Source organism: Notolabrus celidotus, chromosome 18, assembly GCF_009762535.1.
Source record: "Notolabrus celidotus isolate fNotCel1 chromosome 18, fNotCel1.pri, whole genome shotgun sequence".
Taxonomy (NCBI): domain Eukaryota; kingdom Metazoa; phylum Chordata; class Actinopteri; order Labriformes; family Labridae; genus Notolabrus; species Notolabrus celidotus.
In genome coordinates this window covers 27573145-27593007 of record NC_048289.1, presented here as the reverse complement: position 1 = coordinate 27593007, position 19863 = coordinate 27573145, and the positions used below count along the sequence as shown (strand labels likewise).

General features: G+C 41.4%; 1 protein-coding gene across 1 annotated transcript in view; it reads right to left on the bottom strand.

The window, feature by feature from the left end:
- Positions 1 to 19863, bottom strand: part of LOC117830180 (ankyrin-3-like) — a 218131-nt gene that overhangs the window by 5268 nt on the left and 193000 nt on the right. The window contains exons 39-43 of the mRNA XM_034708181.1: positions 14211 to 14285; positions 12456 to 12587; positions 11603 to 11746; positions 2853 to 3585; positions 2577 to 2769 (exon numbers count right to left, since the gene is read on the bottom strand). Of these exons, the coding sequence (XP_034564072.1) occupies positions 2577 to 2769; positions 2853 to 3585; positions 11603 to 11746; positions 12456 to 12587; positions 14211 to 14285 (1277 nt within the window). The remainder of the gene's footprint in view (positions 1 to 2576; positions 2770 to 2852; positions 3586 to 11602; positions 11747 to 12455; positions 12588 to 14210; positions 14286 to 19863) is intronic.

The following is a 19863-nucleotide window of genomic DNA, read 5'->3' as shown; positions in this document are numbered from 1 at the left end:
AGTGGTTGATGGAGGAGTGATGGAGGATAGAGAGGTGGAGGTAAAGATTATCTGTAGGATTGTTATTCGTCTGCTTATTAAGAAAACAGAAGAATTCCCCTCAGATGGGTTTCCCTTTGACGATATTGATAACAGAGACAGTTCAAGGTTCATTTTGACAAATTATCAGATTAAAACAAGACTCAAAGTTTGATTGTGATGCACGATGACTGTCAGCTTATATTTGAAGGAAAGCCGTTTAGAGGCAGAGTGGAAACCCACCTGATGCTTGTACAACACACAAGCTCTGCTGCACAAATTCCAACACACAACTGAAAGCATAACACAAAACATGAAGAGCTAATGTATTGTCAAATCATGCCGGCCACTGCAACGCTCCAAAACAAAACAAAGCTTCAAACTTTCAGCTGAAAACTGCAACAAATGTTGCTGCACATCAAAAGCACAAAATGTTTCAACACTTATAAATGAGGCTCCATTTACACAGACATGATCATATGCATTTTAAAGCAGCAATGTTACATTTTTTGTAGACAAAGTGGCAGAATTTTGGGATTAATATCTCCTTCTATGAGTTTTCTGCAGATATAATCTAAGAGTTTTTAGTCAACCTTGACTCTGTAAAGCTCAAACTGATTTTTTCAAACAATTTGCTGACAGTTTACAGGTCAAGAAATCTGTCCTTCAAGAGAATAATTTAATATAATAATCATCATAATAATAATAAATGAAATAATAATAATAAGAGTAACACATAATTATAATAATACAGATAATAAAGGTAATAAAACAATAAATAATAATGATGATACATAATAATACAAATAAAAATAATAATGGCAATTTATAATAATAATAATAATAATAATAATAATAATAATAATAATAATAATAATGGCAATGATAAAAAAAATGGAAATAAGTAATACTACTAATAATAGAAACAAATAAAAAATAGTTAAATTAATACTTATAAATATAACAATAAAAATTAATAATGATAATACTAATAAATAATGAAAATAGTAATTAATAATAGCAACATAGTACTACTACTAATACTAATAATAATACTCTATAACAATAAATATTACATAATTGAATTGATTTGAATAATCATCAGACTTATTAAACATGAAATCAGTTAAAGCTCAGATGTAAACATCTTAATATTCTGTACTCTACAGTTTGGTCATGAGGTTTGAATTTAAGATTCATAGTTTGTTTTCTTTTGATATAACTAGACTGATTTAAGCAGCAGTAACTACCAGAAGGAGACTGAACATCAGATGTTCTGCTCCTGTGGAAATCCTGCCTCAGAATAACTTTTACAAACAGTGTTATAAAAGTTCATTTGAGCCAAACTCACAGCAAAACCAACAGACCACAAACCAGGCAGCAACACCAAACCATGAAGCTGAAGCTGAGTATCACTTCAAGCTTTAGCAAAGCTGAACATCCACACTCACTGTCTCTCAAACACACTTTACAGAGCAACTAAAGTCAAATGATTCAAGGTTTAAGTCTTATGAAAAATGAGACAACTACATGTTAGCAGGACAAACTCTGTCACATCATAAAACACACCACAGCTGCTGCAATCCACAACATGTTCAGCTCTAACACACTTTCACAGAGCTTCACTCTGCCGTCGTCCACACACCAGGCCTCACACACCTTGAGTATGACTCGTCGGCGGAACACCCTGGTGGTGACTGTGGTCTCCTCGTCAGAGTCGGAATCGTCGGCTCTAACAGCACCCTGACAAAGGCAGCCCGGGAGCAGTTTAACATCACAAGTGTGAAAATGTGATGAAAAGACATCAGAGTGAAGAGTTTATCCTCCTGTAAATGCTTCACCTGGCAAGTAACGTTGCTGCAGCAAAATCCTTGATTGGAAAAGGCTTCTGATCAATGCACCTGCTCTAAATATGCTTGTTTTGCAACTGCAATGCTCAGATTGTTTCTCTAAGTATCTGAAAATATAAGAAATGTAGCCCTTTAAGTAAAAATAAGGACATTTCTTTTCAAACCAAACTCCTTTGAAAAAACCCCCACTGAAACAGGAGCTTCTGGTCGCCATTTTCCCATAAAAACTAAGAGATGAAGACAGCAGCAGAGCCACTAACTTGTTTGTTCTGGGAGGTAAAATCACTGTTATTGTCAAAGGAGTCTGGCTACTTTAAAAGTAAAGACCTAACAGCTGTTTTTGCTTGAAGAAGGATCATGCTCTTTATTAAAACGATTCATCTCTGTGATCCTTTAAACAACAATCTGAGCCAGTCAGTGGTAAAAACAAGCACTCATCATGGACTTGCATTGATCCGACATAGGATTATACTTCAGCTTTAACAGCCTGTTACATGACAGCAGGGCAAAGAAATCTCCTGGAACAGATTTAACATTTTTTGTACCTATTTATCATTTAAATCAAAAAGTGCCTCAAATAAAGGCCTGGGTTAAAAATGCTGAAACAGGCTTTAAAACCACCACCTGAAGACTCTTTGAAAGCCCTCTGATACCTCCCTGTGTTTGTCTTTGTGCATGTTACATGTTGTCTGGAAGGGCGTCTCTCACCTGGACTTTGTGCTGGGACCTCTCCCCTCCCTCCTCCCGTCCTCTGCTTGGTCCCGCTGTGCTGCTGTCCTCCTGAGATCCTTTCCTCTTGGCCTCCTTTTCCTTTCCTTCCCTCGCTGCTTCGCTGTGACCTCCGTTTTGTTTCTCCACCTGAGCCGGGGGTTGCTCCAACGAATCAGCCAGACTGTCAGGGCTTTGGGGGAGAGAAATATACTGTTAATATATAAACTGATGAACTGGAAGGAAGCAGGACTTTGAATTAGAAGCCCATCCTACCTTCCCTCCTCAGTGGGAGCGTCGTGGCCACGTCCTGATGTTTCTCCGGTTGCGTCGGACGTCTCATTTCTCCAACCTGGAACTGAACACATGTCTTTCTCTGCTTGCCGTACTTGTTCAAGGATGGCATTCACCCTCTCCTCCGTCATGTCCTCGTCCTCCAAGCCTCCCTCCAGTTTTATATCCTCCAGCAGACTCTGCAGCCTCTCCTGGGTCATCTCCTCTTCTTCTTCTTCTTCTTCTTCTTCTTCCTGTTTTCCGTTTTCATGAGTCGTGGCTGCTTCTTTGTGATGGTTTTCTTCCTCAAACTCCACAATGAAGCCTTTCCCTGTCTTCATTTCTCTCTCTAAGGCCTCAGCGTACCCGACTGTTACCTTTTCTGATTTCTCTACCGCCCTCCTGTCGTTCTCCGGCCTCTCGTAGGATGAAAACCCTGACATTTTCTCTGCAGGCACTGGTTCCTCTCCAGAACTCACAGCTGTGTCTTCCGCCCTAACAATAGGGGGCGCTGTGGCCCCGGAGCCGGGGGCTGGGGCGACTGTGACGGCCTCACTGCTAGAGGTACTGGTGGTCTGAGTGAGGGAAAGGTCGCTAGGTCTGGTGAGCATGTTCTTGCTAGGGGAGTCTGCGCTAAATTCGGCCTCGCTAAAGAAGTCGTCGGAGCGCAGCGGGGTGGGGGGCTGGTAGTTCAGGTCTGAGGGGGTTTTCAGCTCCAGATCTACATTGTCGTATCCTGGGGTTGGATGGCAGGAGTAAAGGATTAGAGGGTAAGGGGTTTGAAGAGGGAGGGGGAGAGAAGAGAGGGGGAGGGAAGGAGGGAGGGATGGGGAGGTAGAGTGGTGGTGATGATATGAGAAACACTTGTAACATTTGAGAGTAGCAATAGCTCAAAAGTCACACAGGTGTAACAAATGGACTTTAAAGCTGTCTTTAATATATGTTTGGCCACTAGGGGGCAGCAGAAGGAGCTGCAAACACAACGTTAGCTTCCTACTGTCATGTGAAAACTCACTCGCAGTGAAAGCTGGTATTTACTTTAGTTGTCATTTGAAGTTGTATTAAAGGAAAGTAGGGATGTAAATTTGAAGTATTTTCCGTGATGGATCTTTGGAAATGTTAACGATCAATTATCGATTAATCAACGTTTTCCATCAAAAACAAAGCCAAATGCAATTTTACCATATACTGTAAATAAAAATGGACAGCGTTGCTCCGCCTCTTCCCGTTGTACAGTTCTGAAGCCAAAAAATCCCTCTCCTGGGCGCCGCCATTGTGCAGCCAGAGCCTGTGAAGCCACTGTAATAAGCTCCGCCCTACAGCATAGCGTCATAATACGCTGTGTGTCCTTTGAAGTTTCACTCTACGGCGGCTGTGAATCAAAGGAAACAGGAAGTAAAACCCCGTTTCTTAAACTCTAATAACGAAAAAGTAACTTTTCAGAAAAAAGAGGCCTTGGACACAAAACAGTCAAATACTAACTACATATCACCTCAGCATACGGATGTGAGAAACATTCGTACGATATGTATTTATTTTTTAAAGTTTGACTGCTCCTCCATTCAAATGAATGGGAGAGACAGATTTTTGGACCTATACTGCAGCCAGCCACCAGGGGGCAGACACAGTCATAAAAGTGAAGGCTCAGACTTCAACAAGGACACTGAATAGAAACATATTTTAGACTGACAGTGTCCAGTTTTCTGTCTACTCGTTCTTATTGAGAAAAAAAAGCATATGAACGCGGTCAGGTGATTCATAATCAGTCCGGAGGTGGAGAAAAAAAGCGCTCGTGGAGACCTGTCACTCTGAAACACACTGAAATCGAAACAAAAAAATTTGTTCATGGAAGGAAACCTAGTTAAAGCTCCTTTAAGGGACTTACAGTTTGTGTTGATTTTGGCGACCCCTGTGGACAACACAGTGCATTACACCTCTGACACTGATCTGACATCAGTGGTTACAAGCATTAAGAATGAACTGATCAAGATTATCAGTCTTCTCTCTGACGGTCTCTTGCATTTTTAGGTCATGTAGAGGTATCAGTTTCAGTCTTTTTCATAACCAGCTAAAACTCCTTAGGGGTGCTTTAATTCCAGTTATGATGTTAACTCTTTTATCCTCTTTTCTGCTCTTCTGAAGCCGCTGTAAATCCAGCTTGATGCTAGCTTTGCTTGCCTTTATTCGGCACAGTAAGGTGCATTTAGTGCCCCCTCTCTCTTTCGGCCTTCCATGTCTGGGAAATAGTTCAGCCAGTAAATGCTTAAGTTAATTAAGTTCATTTTTGAGCTCTCTGTTTTCCTTTACTTAGAGATAAAACAGTGGATATAGTTGGAAACTGAGAAGAGAAAGAAAGGATTGACAAGGAGTAACATCCTTAATTTCTCTGACATCTGTCGCTTAGTATAAAAAGGTTCGGTGGGTTTATCATTACAAGCCGCAGGGACACGTGAAACATGTTGTTAGCTTTGTTGTGTTGCGTTCACAGCTGTTTTTGTTGCCTCAAAGTAGCCAAAGAAAAACGTACGAAAGGATACTCCTGCTTCAACAAACACATTGAAACACTTGTGTGACTTCTGAACCAGCGCTACACAGCAGACACATGAACATTTTACAAGAGATGGAAACAGAATAAATAGACAGAATACAAGATGTAAGACAGAAAATCCACATGTTTATCATATCTAAGTGTTTGGTATTTGTGTATGGAGTCACACTAAAGTCATCTTTCAGGAAGTTTTGTGGTTCCAGGTTGAATTAGCACAAGTCAGGCAAGCTTTTTGTAAAAGCACTTACCATCTGACCTCAGACTCAGAGCTTATAATTACACCTGAAGTGCAACAGTGTTGGCATCAATAAAGAGGGCACTTAGGCTAAGCCTGACTTCAGCTCATTGTCTCTTTAATTTTGTCCATTTCAGAGCATGAGCTGGAGATTACGTAGAAATCAGATCGGTTAGTCGTGTTGATTTTAACAAAAGTGAGAGAGGAGCAGAGCAACCAGCAGGCGCCTAAATGTAGAATTCAGGAACCGAGCGATCCCGCCGGAAGTAAGAAGGGACACCAGGAGGGAGGGGGGACGCAGGAGGTGATAGAGGAGAAGGAGAGTGACAGTTTGGGGGAGAAGAAGGGACACGAGGGGGAAGAGGAGAGAGTGGCGGAGGAGAGGAGAGAGGTAACGGGGGGAGAGGAGAGTGATGGTTTTGGCGAGGAGAAGGGACATGAGGGCAAAGGGGAGAAGTGGGAGGTGGAGGAGAGGAGGGAGGTGATGGGGGAAGAGGAGAAGGGGAACAGCAAGGTGGGGGAGAAGGAGGAGAACTTGCATGAAGAGGAGTGGATGTAGGAAGAAAAAACAGGGAGTGAGTAGAAGTTGAGGTAGAAGGAGGAGGAAGAGAGGAGGCACATGCTGAAGAAGGAGGAGGAGGAGGAGGAATTGATTTAAGAGGTGGAGGTTGAAGAAGGAGAGGAGGAATTGAGGAAGAGAGAGGGGACGAAGTGAGGCGGAAAGGAGAGCGAGGAAGTAGCGGAGGAGGAGAGAAGAATGGCGAGCAGGCAAGAGGGCTTCGAGGGGAGGAGGGGAGAGGTGAAGAGTAAGTCAGCGCGATGAAGTGAGGGAGAACAGGAGCGACAGGGAGGAGGTAAACGGGAGGTGTTGAAGGAGGAGACGGATATTCGAAGATCGGAGAGGACAGGACGGCGGGAGGGGAGGGGACAGAGGGAGACATGATCGAAGAAGGAGCGGGAGAGGAGACGAAGGTAGCAGAGGGAGGAGTAGGAAGGAGGAAGGAGACAGAGGGAGGCTTTTTAGGACACAGAGGGAAGGTAGGAGACTTTAGAAGCTTTGGAGCTAAAACAGTGACCACAATCCACAAGAGACACAAAAACAGAACAGGTGTTAGACGAGACTGGGATGAGAAGACAAACAGCAGAGACAGATGAATGCACACAGTGACATGAATGTGTGATCGGTGAAGCTGCAGAAGCGAAGATGTTGCACACCAGAGTCATGGGATTGCTTATCTTGGCTGATAAGCAGGAAAAGAGCTCTCAGTCACCAGCAGCAGGGGACACTTCCAGAAGTGGAGAGTTAGAGTAAGGGGGCTAAATTCACAAAGTGGTTTTGTCTTTCATGAGCACAGGGTTAGTGGATCCAGTTCTTAATCATGTTGAGCAGCAGATTCATTCTAACAGAGAAGAAGGTGGATGGAAAGTGGGGATGCTGACGGGCTACATTTTATAAATACTGGTTATTATTTTCTGCAAAGTAACCCTACACTTGCTGAGCTAGCCTCCAAATAGCCTTCTAATCCGTACATCACTCTAATTATAAACAACATAAACTGATTCAATATCACTTCCAGTTTAACTTGAAAAAAAGTCGGGTGCTTCTACATTTAATCCTGTTTCTATTTTACTGTTAAAATATTACTTATTACCTGCCTGTGTAAAATACTTGATTCTGATTGGTCATGGATAGAAAGTGGCAATGCTGCTGACGGGCTAAATTGAGTGAACATATACTTTTAAAAAATGCTGGGCTAGCTTTATAACTTTAGCTTTATGTACTTTTACATTTCCTTTGAGCATATTTTAAAAATTACTTATTACCCGCCTGTGTGAAATACTTGATTCTGATTGGTCGAAACCCCAACAATGGTCATTAATTTGCAATAGCTGAAGTGGCGCCAGGGACAACCTGATCGCACACGACAAATCAAATCAGTCCTCAGAAAGGTGTCCGGCACATTTAACCTCTGCCTGTTGACACTGTGGCAAAACAGACACCTTGTACAAGATGTCTGTTCGGCTTTCCGTAGAAGGAGAGCCGAATGATGTCAGATATGTCAACTTAAATATTCCTGCAGAAGAAGTCCTGCTCACCTTGTCTAACATCAATGGCAATGTTCAGTTCAATGTGAGTTATAACAAACAAGGAGGCTAATGTTTGAACTCGACTGTGCTTTGAAATGTTCAGTTAAATATGAATTTGTCCCTCAATGAGGCTGATACGAATTAGAGGGACTATTTTTTTTTAGCTGTATAATATTTTAGTCAATATTTTGTGTCAACTTTTCTATGTATTTAGCCGGGTAATAAGTGGGATACTGAGACACCCTGCTCACCCTGTCTGGATTCTAATATGCATAACCACCTGTTCACTATACATTAACCCTTACTTAATTTACTCCTATGCTGCATTATAATATATTATAATATAAAGTGTGATATTAGTTAATCATATTAATGCCTTATTTTGGTAAACACAGGAAGCTCTTTTTGCTAACACGAGTATAATCAGATAGAAGCACTTTCAAATGGCTAAAGCAAAAGGCTACATTAGTTGCAGCTAGCATAACCCATCCATAACACTGTACAACCAAACTGCTAACAGCTACTTGAAGATTTAACTGGACCATAGCTACAGTTTTGTATTTTTATTGTCAAAAAATAAATATCTTTTCGATCAAAAAAAGTCAAATCAGGGAATGTTGGGTCAAAAGTAGCTTCTAAAACACATCTCGCAGTAACTCCAGCTGAATAATTAATTCTTTCTCATGTCATTAAAACCCTGAAATAGTGTTTTCATGGTGTTATTATCAAACATTGCAGTAACAGTCCTGTTAAACGGGCCATGTGGTTCAACTAATGTCACAGGATGTAACGTTTTAGCCTGCTAGCTCCCTATATCACTTCCACCAGAGGTCACTGTTGTATTTTCAGACATACTCTAGCCAGCCTTTACTCAGCAGCAAGGGAGGGAAAGGGGAAGCTATGACTGGATCCAGAAGCTGGAGACGTTAGGTAGCAAAAGGTAGCCGTTGGTTGAAGTTAGTTGATTAGAGGTGCTAAAAGCGCTGACAAGGGATCTGCTGTAGAAGTTAGTCACTCAGAAGCAGGAAGAGGAAGAAGGAGGAGGAGGAGGAAGAGGAAGGAGGAGGCAGGGAGCCTGCTGGTCTCAAAGCGGGAAGAAGCTAAAGTGGAGCGTAGAAGCTGGGAGGCTTGGAGGAAAACCCAGGAGATGACAGGTACAGAAAGGCTAACAGCAGTGACACAGAAGCATCATTATACACTGCACACTTTGAAAAAAGGCGTTTCATTTTCAACCCATCTGTGAGAGGATTATGAGAGAGAGCATATGTGCTTCCCGGATAAACACTCCTTGATGTGTTGAAAAGGCTGCACCGTTTTGAAGAGTGTTAAAAGTGTATTGTTAAAGAAGAACAACATCGGAGCAGGCAGCCTCTCACACAAAGCAACAGCCATGCATTTTCGTTAGGCTTAACCTTTTAGTGTTGGTTTCAATTGAAAACATCTTTGTGTTCAGATGACAGAAATCTTATTAGACTTAAAAGGCCCATTTCAGAAGTTTGTCTTAAAGTTTCTGCTAACACTGTCACAGCTTTCTGAATAATCAGCAGCTGGAAGAACCTTAAAATTCATCGCATAACACCGCATTTAATACCTTCTTTTGACAAGCTACTTTTAAGTAAAGAAACCTTATGGAGTGCTGGTTTGATTGAAAAGACTTCTCATGTCAAGACAACAAGTGACCAGCAGAGGGGGACGGACCGAGTCTCGTTGAATCGCTCCCTGGCAGTGGGTCTGTCTAACATGAGTCTGGTCCTGCTGGAGTTTTCTGCCTGTTAAAGGAAGTTTGTCCTTGCCACTGTAACTTGCTAAATGCTGCAAAGTGCTCTGCTCATGGTGGATTAAGATGAGATCAGACTGAGTCCTGTCTGTAAGATGGGACTGGATCTTATCCTGTCTTGATGTTGGGTCTTTGTAAATAATAAAACAGAGGCTTGGACCAGATCTTAGTTATGCTGCTAGAGGCTTAGACTGCTGGGGAAACTGACACACTGGGATCTCTCCCACAATCTCTTAATAGAAGTCTCCCTGTCCCATTAAAGTTACTAACCATAGACCTTCCTGGAGTCCCTGAGCTCACTTGTCTAGTAGGTTCCTCTGGATCTCTGCCATAGATGGCCTGCTGCTGTGGACATGCCAGACTCCAGCAGCAACAACTACTACTATCCATCTCATCACTATCATCTCTCTCTCTCTCTTCATCTCCCTCTATCCCTCTCTCCAACTCGGTCTCAGCAGATGTGTGTCAAACATGAGTCTGGTCCTGCTGGAGGTTTCTGCCTGTTAAAGGAACTTTGTCCTTGCCACTGTAACTTGCTAAATGCTGCAAAGTGCTCTGCTCATGGTGGATTAAGATGAGATCAGACTGAGTCCTGTCTGTAAGGTGGGACTGGATCTTATCCTGTCCCATTAAAGTTACTAACCATAGACCTTTCTTGAGTCCCTGAGCTCCCTTGTCTCGTAGGTTGCTGCTGCTGTGGAAGTGCCAGACTCCAGCTGCTACAACTACTACTACCATCTCACCACTATCATCTCTCTCTCTTCATCTCCCCCTATCCCTCTTTCCAACCCCAACTCAGTCTCAGCAGATGTGTGTCTAACATGAGTCTGGTCCTGCTCGAGGTTTCTGCCTGTTAAAGGAAGTTTGTCCTTGCCACTGTAACTTGCTAAATGCTGCAAAGTGCTCTGCTCATGGTGGATTAAGATGAGATCAGACTGAGTCCTGTCTGTAAGATGGGGCTGGATCTTATCCTGTCTTGATGTTGGGTCTTTGTTAATTAATAGAACATAGAGTACGGTCTAGACCTGCTCTGTTTGAAAACAGTCTTCAGATTAAGTTTGTTGTGATTTGGAGCTTTGGTGTGGGAGACAATAAGCGTTAATGTCGAGGGTTGAACTCCTGTAGCTCTTGCACGTGTGGCTTGACTGCTGAGCCTAACCAGCGCCTGTATGATATCAATTTAAGATCCTTCTTAGTGCCTCAAAATCCCTGAGTGATAAAGTCATATAAAAGACTGATAAGTTATAAGACACTGTATGTTATAAAATGTAAGAAACAATGACATCAAACTTCTGAAATGTGCCTCAGTTTGCTAGAATTCGATAACACTTTAGCCGCCATATTTAACTTCATTTAAGAGGAAAGACAGAAAGTTAGAAGGAGAGAAAGACTTGCCATTCTGCTTAAAGCAAGCATGCCATTTCTTCTAAACTGGTCGGTATAATTATGTTTTTATGTATTTTCTAAAAGCAAATGGCAAAAGTGTACTAAAATACTTCTGTGTATAATTTTAAACTCTTATATACACATAAACATAACTATTGTTAAACCAAATCATGAACCAGTGCACTGACCCGTCTGAAAACTGCATCAGTAATAGTCTTAGTGATACATTTGTCAGCTGGGACAGAGGTACCAGTTCATTAAAGGCTTTCATTCACTTCAGGATCATGCTTTTGAAACAGTCACATATACTTAAAGTGTCATGCTTCCATAATAGTACAGATTTATCAGAAGTTTTAAATATATCTCTAAAAAATCACCCACTGATCTATCACTTTCCATTAGCATCCGAATTACTGAGTGCTACGAATGAAAAGTTGGAAACTATCAAACTATCCGGGGTGACTGCTGTAAATAGACGACTCTAATGCTATCACTACCTGATGGTCCATTAGCTGTAATGAGCTCAATGATCCTGCTCGAGCATTAAGTCACTTTGGTTTCCAATTGAATTAAGGTCCATTGTTTGGTCAAGCCTGATTGGTTCTGTATTAGTTGACACAGTCAGGTCTGACTATCTGGCTGAGAGAGGAGGTGAAGAAGGGTGAGGGGACAGACTGAGAGATAGACTGAGAGTTCAGCTAGGGTGGGCTACACTTTACCATCGGACTGATCCGGGAATACTGCGTTATCATCGGCAAAGCAGCGTGTGCCTGAAATGTTACCGTAGTCAAATATGGGCCCTTCCAGCAAAGTCACAATATCCAACCGATTGATCTTTGTCAGCACCGCAGTTAAAGCATCCGCTGGAGAGGACACAGAGAGAGAGAGATTCAGATTACAGGAACATATACAACATGTCACTTTTGGATTTTCACAAGACACTCATTTTTTCAGAGAGTAGAAACTGAAACATGTATTTATTGAACAAGAGTATCAGCCAGGAGAAGAGGACCAGGGTCAGGTTGTTCAAAAGGTTTAATCCAGAATTAGAGACCCACTTTTTGCCTATCCAGGATCAGGTGATCCAGCTTGCTTGTGTCACATTTTTGAGAAAACTGGATTAAATCAACTTAATCTAGGAACAAACTTTCAAAGATCAACAGCTCTCATATTGAGACTTCACACTTCATACTTTGTCCACAGGGGGCGCCAAAAACCACACAAATGTTATGATTAACCCAAATTCTTCAGGGTAAAAACTAAGATCGATTACCCCATCTGATCCAGGGTTGTAATCCTTTTTTTTTTCTTTCAAACAAGATTTGATCCAATCTTTGTTTTTTGTTTTTATGTATTTTTTAGGGCATTTTTGTCTTTTTAAAGATAGGACAGCTGAAAAAAGACTGTAAATGTTGGATTTAGAGAGTGGGAAATGACACCCTTTGCCATGAGGACTGTAGAGCTTTTACCTCAGAGGTTTCATCACATCTTCTAGTTTTAATCCAATGGGATAACTTTTGAACAACTGGACACCGTATCACTTTCCTTCTCTCACTCAAACACGCTGCTTACTTGTGGCATTTTTACCGTCCCTGTGCACCCATTTCTTTAGGAGCATGAAACTCTGTGCTGTCAGGGAGTTGGGGTTCTCCACTCGGATGAAGTTGATCTCGTCCACAGAGAAATCCAGCTCCCTGGCCAGCTCTGTAACGGAGACACAAACACACAAAGACTTGTTTAATAGGAACCATGGAGATGTAGTCTTTTGGACAACAGGGACAACTCAAGGTTTAGGAGTATTAATCCTAGCAAGGTAAAATGCTAAAAATGTTCATACTGATGATAGTTTCTAATCTAAAAAGAGGTTTTACTCTGCATTAGTTTTTGACGGACACAAAAAAGAAATGTATGAGTACAACTAATGAAATAAAATGCCTCCAGAGATGCAAAAAATAGGCCTGCACATTTAAATAAAATATCATTAAAATCTCAATAAGGAGAAAATCCAAATGCAAAATTTGAAACACAGAAGCTGCCAAGATTAAATGAGACAAAACAAAAATATAATGGAGTATAGGAGAGCTGTTCAGGCATCCAGGTGTAAGAATAAAGTTCCTTATATCTAAAAAGAAGAACCACAAAGAGGATTTTAAAAGATCTTGTGGTTAAAATAAATGTATGATGCAAAAATGATGATTCACTCTAATCAAGAGTTATGTCAGGATTGTAATGTTGTTGTTTGCTCACAATGAAGTCACAGTAAGTTCATTTATAATTGTCTAGCAGTCTGTCTTGATTTGAAGAGCTGATCAATCACATATTAAAATAATTATCTATTTTAATAAAAGTATCTTTCAGCTTGGTTTCAGTTTTAAAGAGTTGTGTCAAAGCTTGCTTTAAATATTCACTTTCTTCTTGCTCACCGGCTCAGTGTATGTGACTGTAATCCTCTGTGTCAAACAGTCTAAAGATAATAAATACGAGGCGTTCTGTTTACACAGATGAGCATACAGGTTGTAAATGTTAAACCCCGAGAACATAATGTTCAGCAGGTCTAATGGTTCACTGCAGCTCTGCAACAGGAACACACATTAAATATGGATGGGATTACTTTTCTCTTACGAGCCCTCCCCTAAGCAGGAAAGCCCGGCACACAGCTACAGTTTTCACACTCGTGCATTCCTCAGATGTATGACTGTGCTTTTACATTAACTGTGTACACACACACACACATAGGGTGACGCCCACGCTCACACATGCAGGCAGGCAGGCAGGCTTGGGACAGTGCTGCAGTGCAGGTGGTCAAGCCTGGACTCAACTGCAGAGGCCACACCCTTATCTGCTCTAGAGCATGATATGAATACAATCATGTAAATGTCTCTTACAAGCAAAGAAAGCCTCAAACATACATGACATGGAGGAATATCAACATTTATGAATCAGCATTTTGCTCTAAAAGTTATATTTTTACTGCAGCTCATTATTCTAGCCTCATAACTCCTCACAGAATCTCATCATGACTTGTTTGTATTGTAAGAATTAGTCTTCAAAATTGCAATGCAGTCCGATATTTTATGTTTCTACTTTTATGGTGTGTCATAGCTGCTGATGTATGAGGCCATAAACAACACTGCAGTACTGCTCAGGCAAGACGCTTCATAATGTGTCCACCAGGGGGCAGCAAACACCCAGAAACTAACAGCTAAGGCTCTTTAAAATCCACATAAATTATCCTCATTTTTTAACAGTTTTTATTTTCACTGCTCTCATAAGTGCAGGTTTTATCCCTTATTCTTTGACTTTGTGTGTTGATGTGTGTAAACTCACCAGTCCAGCTGAGTCCGAGGTGGTCGGCCACTATTGCCATGCGGAGGTCTGTTCTCTCACAGGGACTCTGAGGGCCTGTGTGAGGGTGCAGGGAGGGGCAGGAGAAAGACAATTAAAATGTGCTAACAAGACAACAATCCCTAATGAGAAATATAATTAAGCTCTCAATAAGAGATAAACAAAAATAGCTCCTATAAAATGCCCACAGAGGGAATCAGTCACTTTTAACTTAAGAAACAGATTGGGATTGTGAACTGAAAGTTTGTCCGTGTCAGAGACTAAAATAACCGACCATAATTCCTTGTTTGTGTGTGCTACTTCAGGATACATCGTGCCGTATGTTTTGGCTATGTGTCATTTAAATATTCAGAATGCACCCTGCAGTGTTTGTGACTATAAAAACACTAAGACTAACTTTAGCTCACTGTCCCAGGTATCTACGAGATAGAAAAAGGTATTTCTGGCCAAACTGTCCTCAGATGTTCAGTGTTTAAGAAATCACTCAATACGCTCACGTTTGTAAAATAAGACCTGTGTGCTTGCAGAGAAATAAGCTTTTGTGTATTTTAATACAAAGCTGGAATATTTTATCTGTAAGTTTAGCATAAGACTGAAACTGGAAAGAGCTAGCCTAGTTTAGAATAAAATAATCCTGCATAGTTGAAGAACAAAGTTATAATGAAAGAGGGTTTTTCTTTTGTTACCATATTTTTACCAGAAGGTGGCATAATACCAGCTAAAGCTTAATTGGGGACATGTGCAGTCATGAGAGCTAGTGCAGCCACAACCATCACACACCTTACATGTAGTGACATGATTGAAAATTTGGCCCCATTAACAGTATATTGCAGACTGCTTCTTTCCCGCATTAGGTCATAGTCATGCATTAAAAATATGAATATATTATTTTGTAAATAAACCTTGATTGGAAAAGACTCAATTTAAAGGCATGTAAGGAGATTTTGACTGGTAATGAAACAGACTGAAACTAATATTGATGCCTCCTGATGGCCAACAAAAGCAAACAAGACCATCAGCAACAAATCTGACTATATCTGTGTAGTTCTTTTGAATGCCTGTAATCACTTCCAGTGAACAAAGTGCCTTTTTGTTTACATTCTACACGTTAAACACTCGCATTGAGTGATAAATTGACTGTTTCAAGAAATAAGGATGACATTTTTTGTCAAAAACATTACTTATGCATTTACAGTACAAGAACAGCAAAGCATTAAGAAGTACTGCTCTGTCCACAGGGGGGCGCCAAAGTCGATACTAACCAAAAGTTCTGCACAGGAGCTTTAAGACTACAAATGTACAGAAGAGGTGAGTGGTGTGATTCAAGGTGGGTTGGTCCATATCTCATGTTTAATAAAGATACGTTAGGCTGAGCTTAACTACCGATGGCGAAGCTAGCATGACTGCCAACGCCACATGGCGAAACGAGATGGCATTAGAAAGAACTACTCGGTTGCACAGTAACCGTACGTTGTGGACTTGGGATCGAGGAAGACAATTTGAAATATTAAAACTATGAACTCTTAGTAAGTTACTATTAAACTGTGAGAGATGTGCCCTATAGATAAGATGTGAAGAGTGTAGTGGAGATAACCATACAGCCATTAACAGGCTAGCCTTAATCCTATGGCTACTGAGGACACCTACGTATGTCGAAGGGAGACATGATCTTTTATCTTTTATCCTAGCACTTTTGACATATTCTGATGATACAAAAATCTAACTTTTGAGGATCTGTAAGGCCAGAAAAGTAAAAACACAAATCACATTTGTTAAATGTTAAATGTTTAGTAAGTATTAGTAGTAAAAAGTTGAAGGAGTTAAAGAGTTTTCTATCACATCACTAAGCACAGACAATCTACCGTCAGGCAACATTCGCTCCACTGATAAAAGCAATTCAAGGCTTCAACTTGAAATCAAAGCTTATCCCGCTGCTCTAAGTTTTCCACAAAGTTCCTAATACCTCACTCCACCGTGACGCTCGTTTGCAGCTGATATTCATATGATTGTCAAGTTCAGCCAATGAATTGTTTTTACAGGGTCATCAGAGAGTAAAAAAGTTCCACCAAAAGATATCTACAAACCAGGCAAGCAGACCAAAACAAACACAAGGTCAGGCCCTCCACCCTTTACCCTCCCCCATCCCAAGACCCCCAGATCTTCTCCTGGTCCTTAGTATGTCGAGGATGGAAGAAGTGAGAGGTGTGAAGTCATGTGGTGAGGTGCACCGCTGGGCTAGCTTAACCTGTAGTGTCAAGTGAAAGTGAGAATGTGTGTGGTAGCCTTGAAGACTGGACTGTAACCAAGATGCATCCTCACTCTTAACTCAAAGGTCCTTTCTTGCAACCAATGCTCACCACTGGACGTCCAGTATACGTTAGGCACCAAATTCTCACTGGAATAGCAGATTTAGAGCTCCTTTCAAACATCAAACAGCATGAAATTTGATTATTAAGGCTGAAAATATATCTTGCTTGATCTAAGAACTAGGGATGTAAACAAACCTTATGTGGACACACTTCACTCATGATGCTAGGACTATATTTAAGGGTTGGGTTTAAGGATTAAATGTTATCATCCTTACTAATTGGCAGCAGAATTTCTAGTCCATTAAAAAAATATTGCTATTTTAATTATTGCCCAAAGTGCTGGCCATATGTATGTTGTGACTAAGCTGTAGCGCAGCAGCCCGCCACTAGTTTGGGCTGTAGCTCTGGTAATGGCTACTGCTGCTGTCACACTCTAATGCTCCACAACCCTGATGTAAACTAGCACAGATGATGGATTGAATTTTCGCAGCACACCATGATTTGGCAGTATTCTGATCTAGTGAATTAATTTTAATCTTTAACGTTTTACCTCTCTGCTTTTACTGACAGTTTGCTTTTATTGCTTCTTTGCTTTTATTGTTTTTATTGTTCTTGTGAAGCACTTTGTCACTTGTATCAAAAAGTGCTATACAAATAAAGGTATTATTATTAGAGCTTTAGAGAAGAGATTGCCTCATCTACATATTATCTGTAATGCTTTTTTTGTGCTCTTTTTACTGCCTTATTCCAAGGTAACCATAATTTCTGCTTATCAACTTTAATATATTTGATGTATTAGCACACTTTAAGAGACATAAGCTCTTATGATGCGGCTACATTATCTTTTAAGTCACTCTTTCTCTCTCTTACCAAGGAAAAAAGAGAGTGAGAGATGTCATCCACACTAGTTCATCGATAGAGAATAGTAATCTAATGGGTGCCATCCGAATTTGGATATATAGATAAGTCTGTCTCTCTGGGAAACACCGATGGTGCAACATCAACTTCAACCTCTTCACCTTCTGCTGCCATGTTTCTACACCTTCATCCAGCTACAGACAGAAGAGGCGTTATAGCATCAAACAAGACAAGTCAAAGGTAGATAGTGCCCTCTGCTGTTCAAAAAGGGTATCGCAATTCATTTTTCATCTCACTGATTTGAACCGTCCTTCTAACAGTCTATCGAGTTACCGCTGCATCCCTACCAAGGCTAGATTTGAGTGGTTCTGAAGACTCATCGTGTCTCAGCCTTTCCCTCTTTGTCAAAATCAGACAGCACAGGACACAGATAACAAGAATGACAGGAAGAGAAGAAGAAGAAGAAGAAGTGACAGCTACACTCACAACGTCACGTCACAAAGCATCCACAACGGCTACATGCATCTCATAGAGAAAGATAAGGTACAACAAGTTTTTAGAAAGAGTTTACAAACTAGTCTGGTTCTCTGTGACAGGAGCCGTGATTGGTTGATCAACCTGACTCCCTTGCTCCTTCTCCATCTGCTTTAGCTGCTTTCCTCCAAGTGTCGGCCTACTCTTCCTCCTGCTCCTCCTCATCCTCTCACTGCTGGCTTGCTCAACCTGAGCTCTCACATCTCTAGCAGATGGTGTTGATGGGGTGGTGCTGGTGGAGGTGGAGGTAGAGGTGCGTGAAGGGCGAGAACTTCTAGATGCTCTAGATGGCTCTGACAAGGAAGTGTTCCCGGTAGTGCTGAGGCTGCAGCTCTCCTCTTCCTCAGTTGGCAGTGTTTTCCCCTCTAACTTTGTTTGAGCCTCCCTGGGAATGGTTTGGTCCGAAAGTTTGGCTGCCTGGTTACTGACAGACCTTGTTTTCAGTTTTTTTGGGACTACTGTTTTGTTCGTGCTGCTTCTAACTGGGGTTTTCACCAAGCTGTGCCTGGGTTCAGTACTGGATCTCCCTTTAGATAGTTGTGTGCTACCCTTGGCAGTTTGAGAGCTTCTATCACTAACCAGAGATTTCGTTCTAACTTTTTTATGCTCCTTAGAACAAGAGGAGGGTTTCATGGCTTTCATTACTGGGATTCTAGATTTAGGAAATCCATCCCCAAAAGGGTCTACTCTTTCCCTGATTTTAGGCATTACATGCTTTCTGGAGTGAAATGTATCTACCTTTTTTTGTGCCTTATCTTTCACTATTGGTCTGCTTTGACTGCATAGCTTGAGGCTGGGTGGCCTAACTGGTATCCTGGATTTGCATATCTTCCCTTTGACCTCTTTTGCTCCTGTGTTTGTTATTGCTACATTAGTAAAACCCCTGCCTCCCCTGCTGTTATCCTGTCTGAATGATGTTTCTATCCTGCTGACTTCCTGCAGAGTGGGTTCTGAGGAAGACAACAAGTTGAACGTGATACTGGCATCTGTATGGGAATAGTGAGATTCAGGGATGCTGCTACTTGAAGGATTGCTACTCTGTTGTGGAGGTGCATAAGAAGAATCAGTGCTTTGGTAATGATTGGTATCAGAGGTCCAATCCAAATGGTCCCTCTGTCTGGATGTACCTGAAGGAATTCTGTTATTTAAGTAATAATCTGTAATGCCCGATGCACTATTACTCAAATAGATATCTGTCATACCAAAACTAGAAGGATCTGTATAATTTGAGGTCACAGAATAAGAATTATCTACAGTTGTTCCTGAGGTTACGTTGCTAGAATGACCAAAGATGCTACTTGATGGATCAGCGGTTTTATCAGACGACATCTTGAAACCTGTTTTAAATGTGGTGAATGTCGGCTCAGTGTTGGAACCTGGGTCTCTACATGTGCTGTAACTGCCAGATGTATTTGATATTTCAAGCTGGACAGTAGTTGTCTGAATGGAAACTTGAGGGATTAAGGTGTTTGTGGGAGTATAAAACTGGTCCCTGTGTTGTGAGGAATCATCTACCTCTGAGTCCCTGACTCTGTATCTGCCAGCTGAGAAGAGATGCTCACCAATCTGAAAAAACTGGAGCCTCTCCTCAACCATGTCCCTCTTGCTCATGTCAATCGCACCACTGCGTGTCATCTCAAACATCTTCCCTTCATGGAAGGGGAATGGGTTTGGCTCGCTCGTCGGCGTGCTATCGTCCGTTGGTGTTCGGGCTGGGGTAGTGTCTGGTGTTGTTGCCTGCGACTGGTCGTCCACTGCCAGTCCAAAAGGCTTAGGCTCACCATTGCTATCCCTCGTCCCTCCCATGTCAACGACGTCTTCTTCTCCACCTTTACTGGACCAAGGGTCAAAGTCCAGCCCTTTAGTAGCCACAGTCTTAAAAGGAGAGTTAAACTCCTCTTCTAACTTATAACTAAAATAAGTGTCTGAAAATC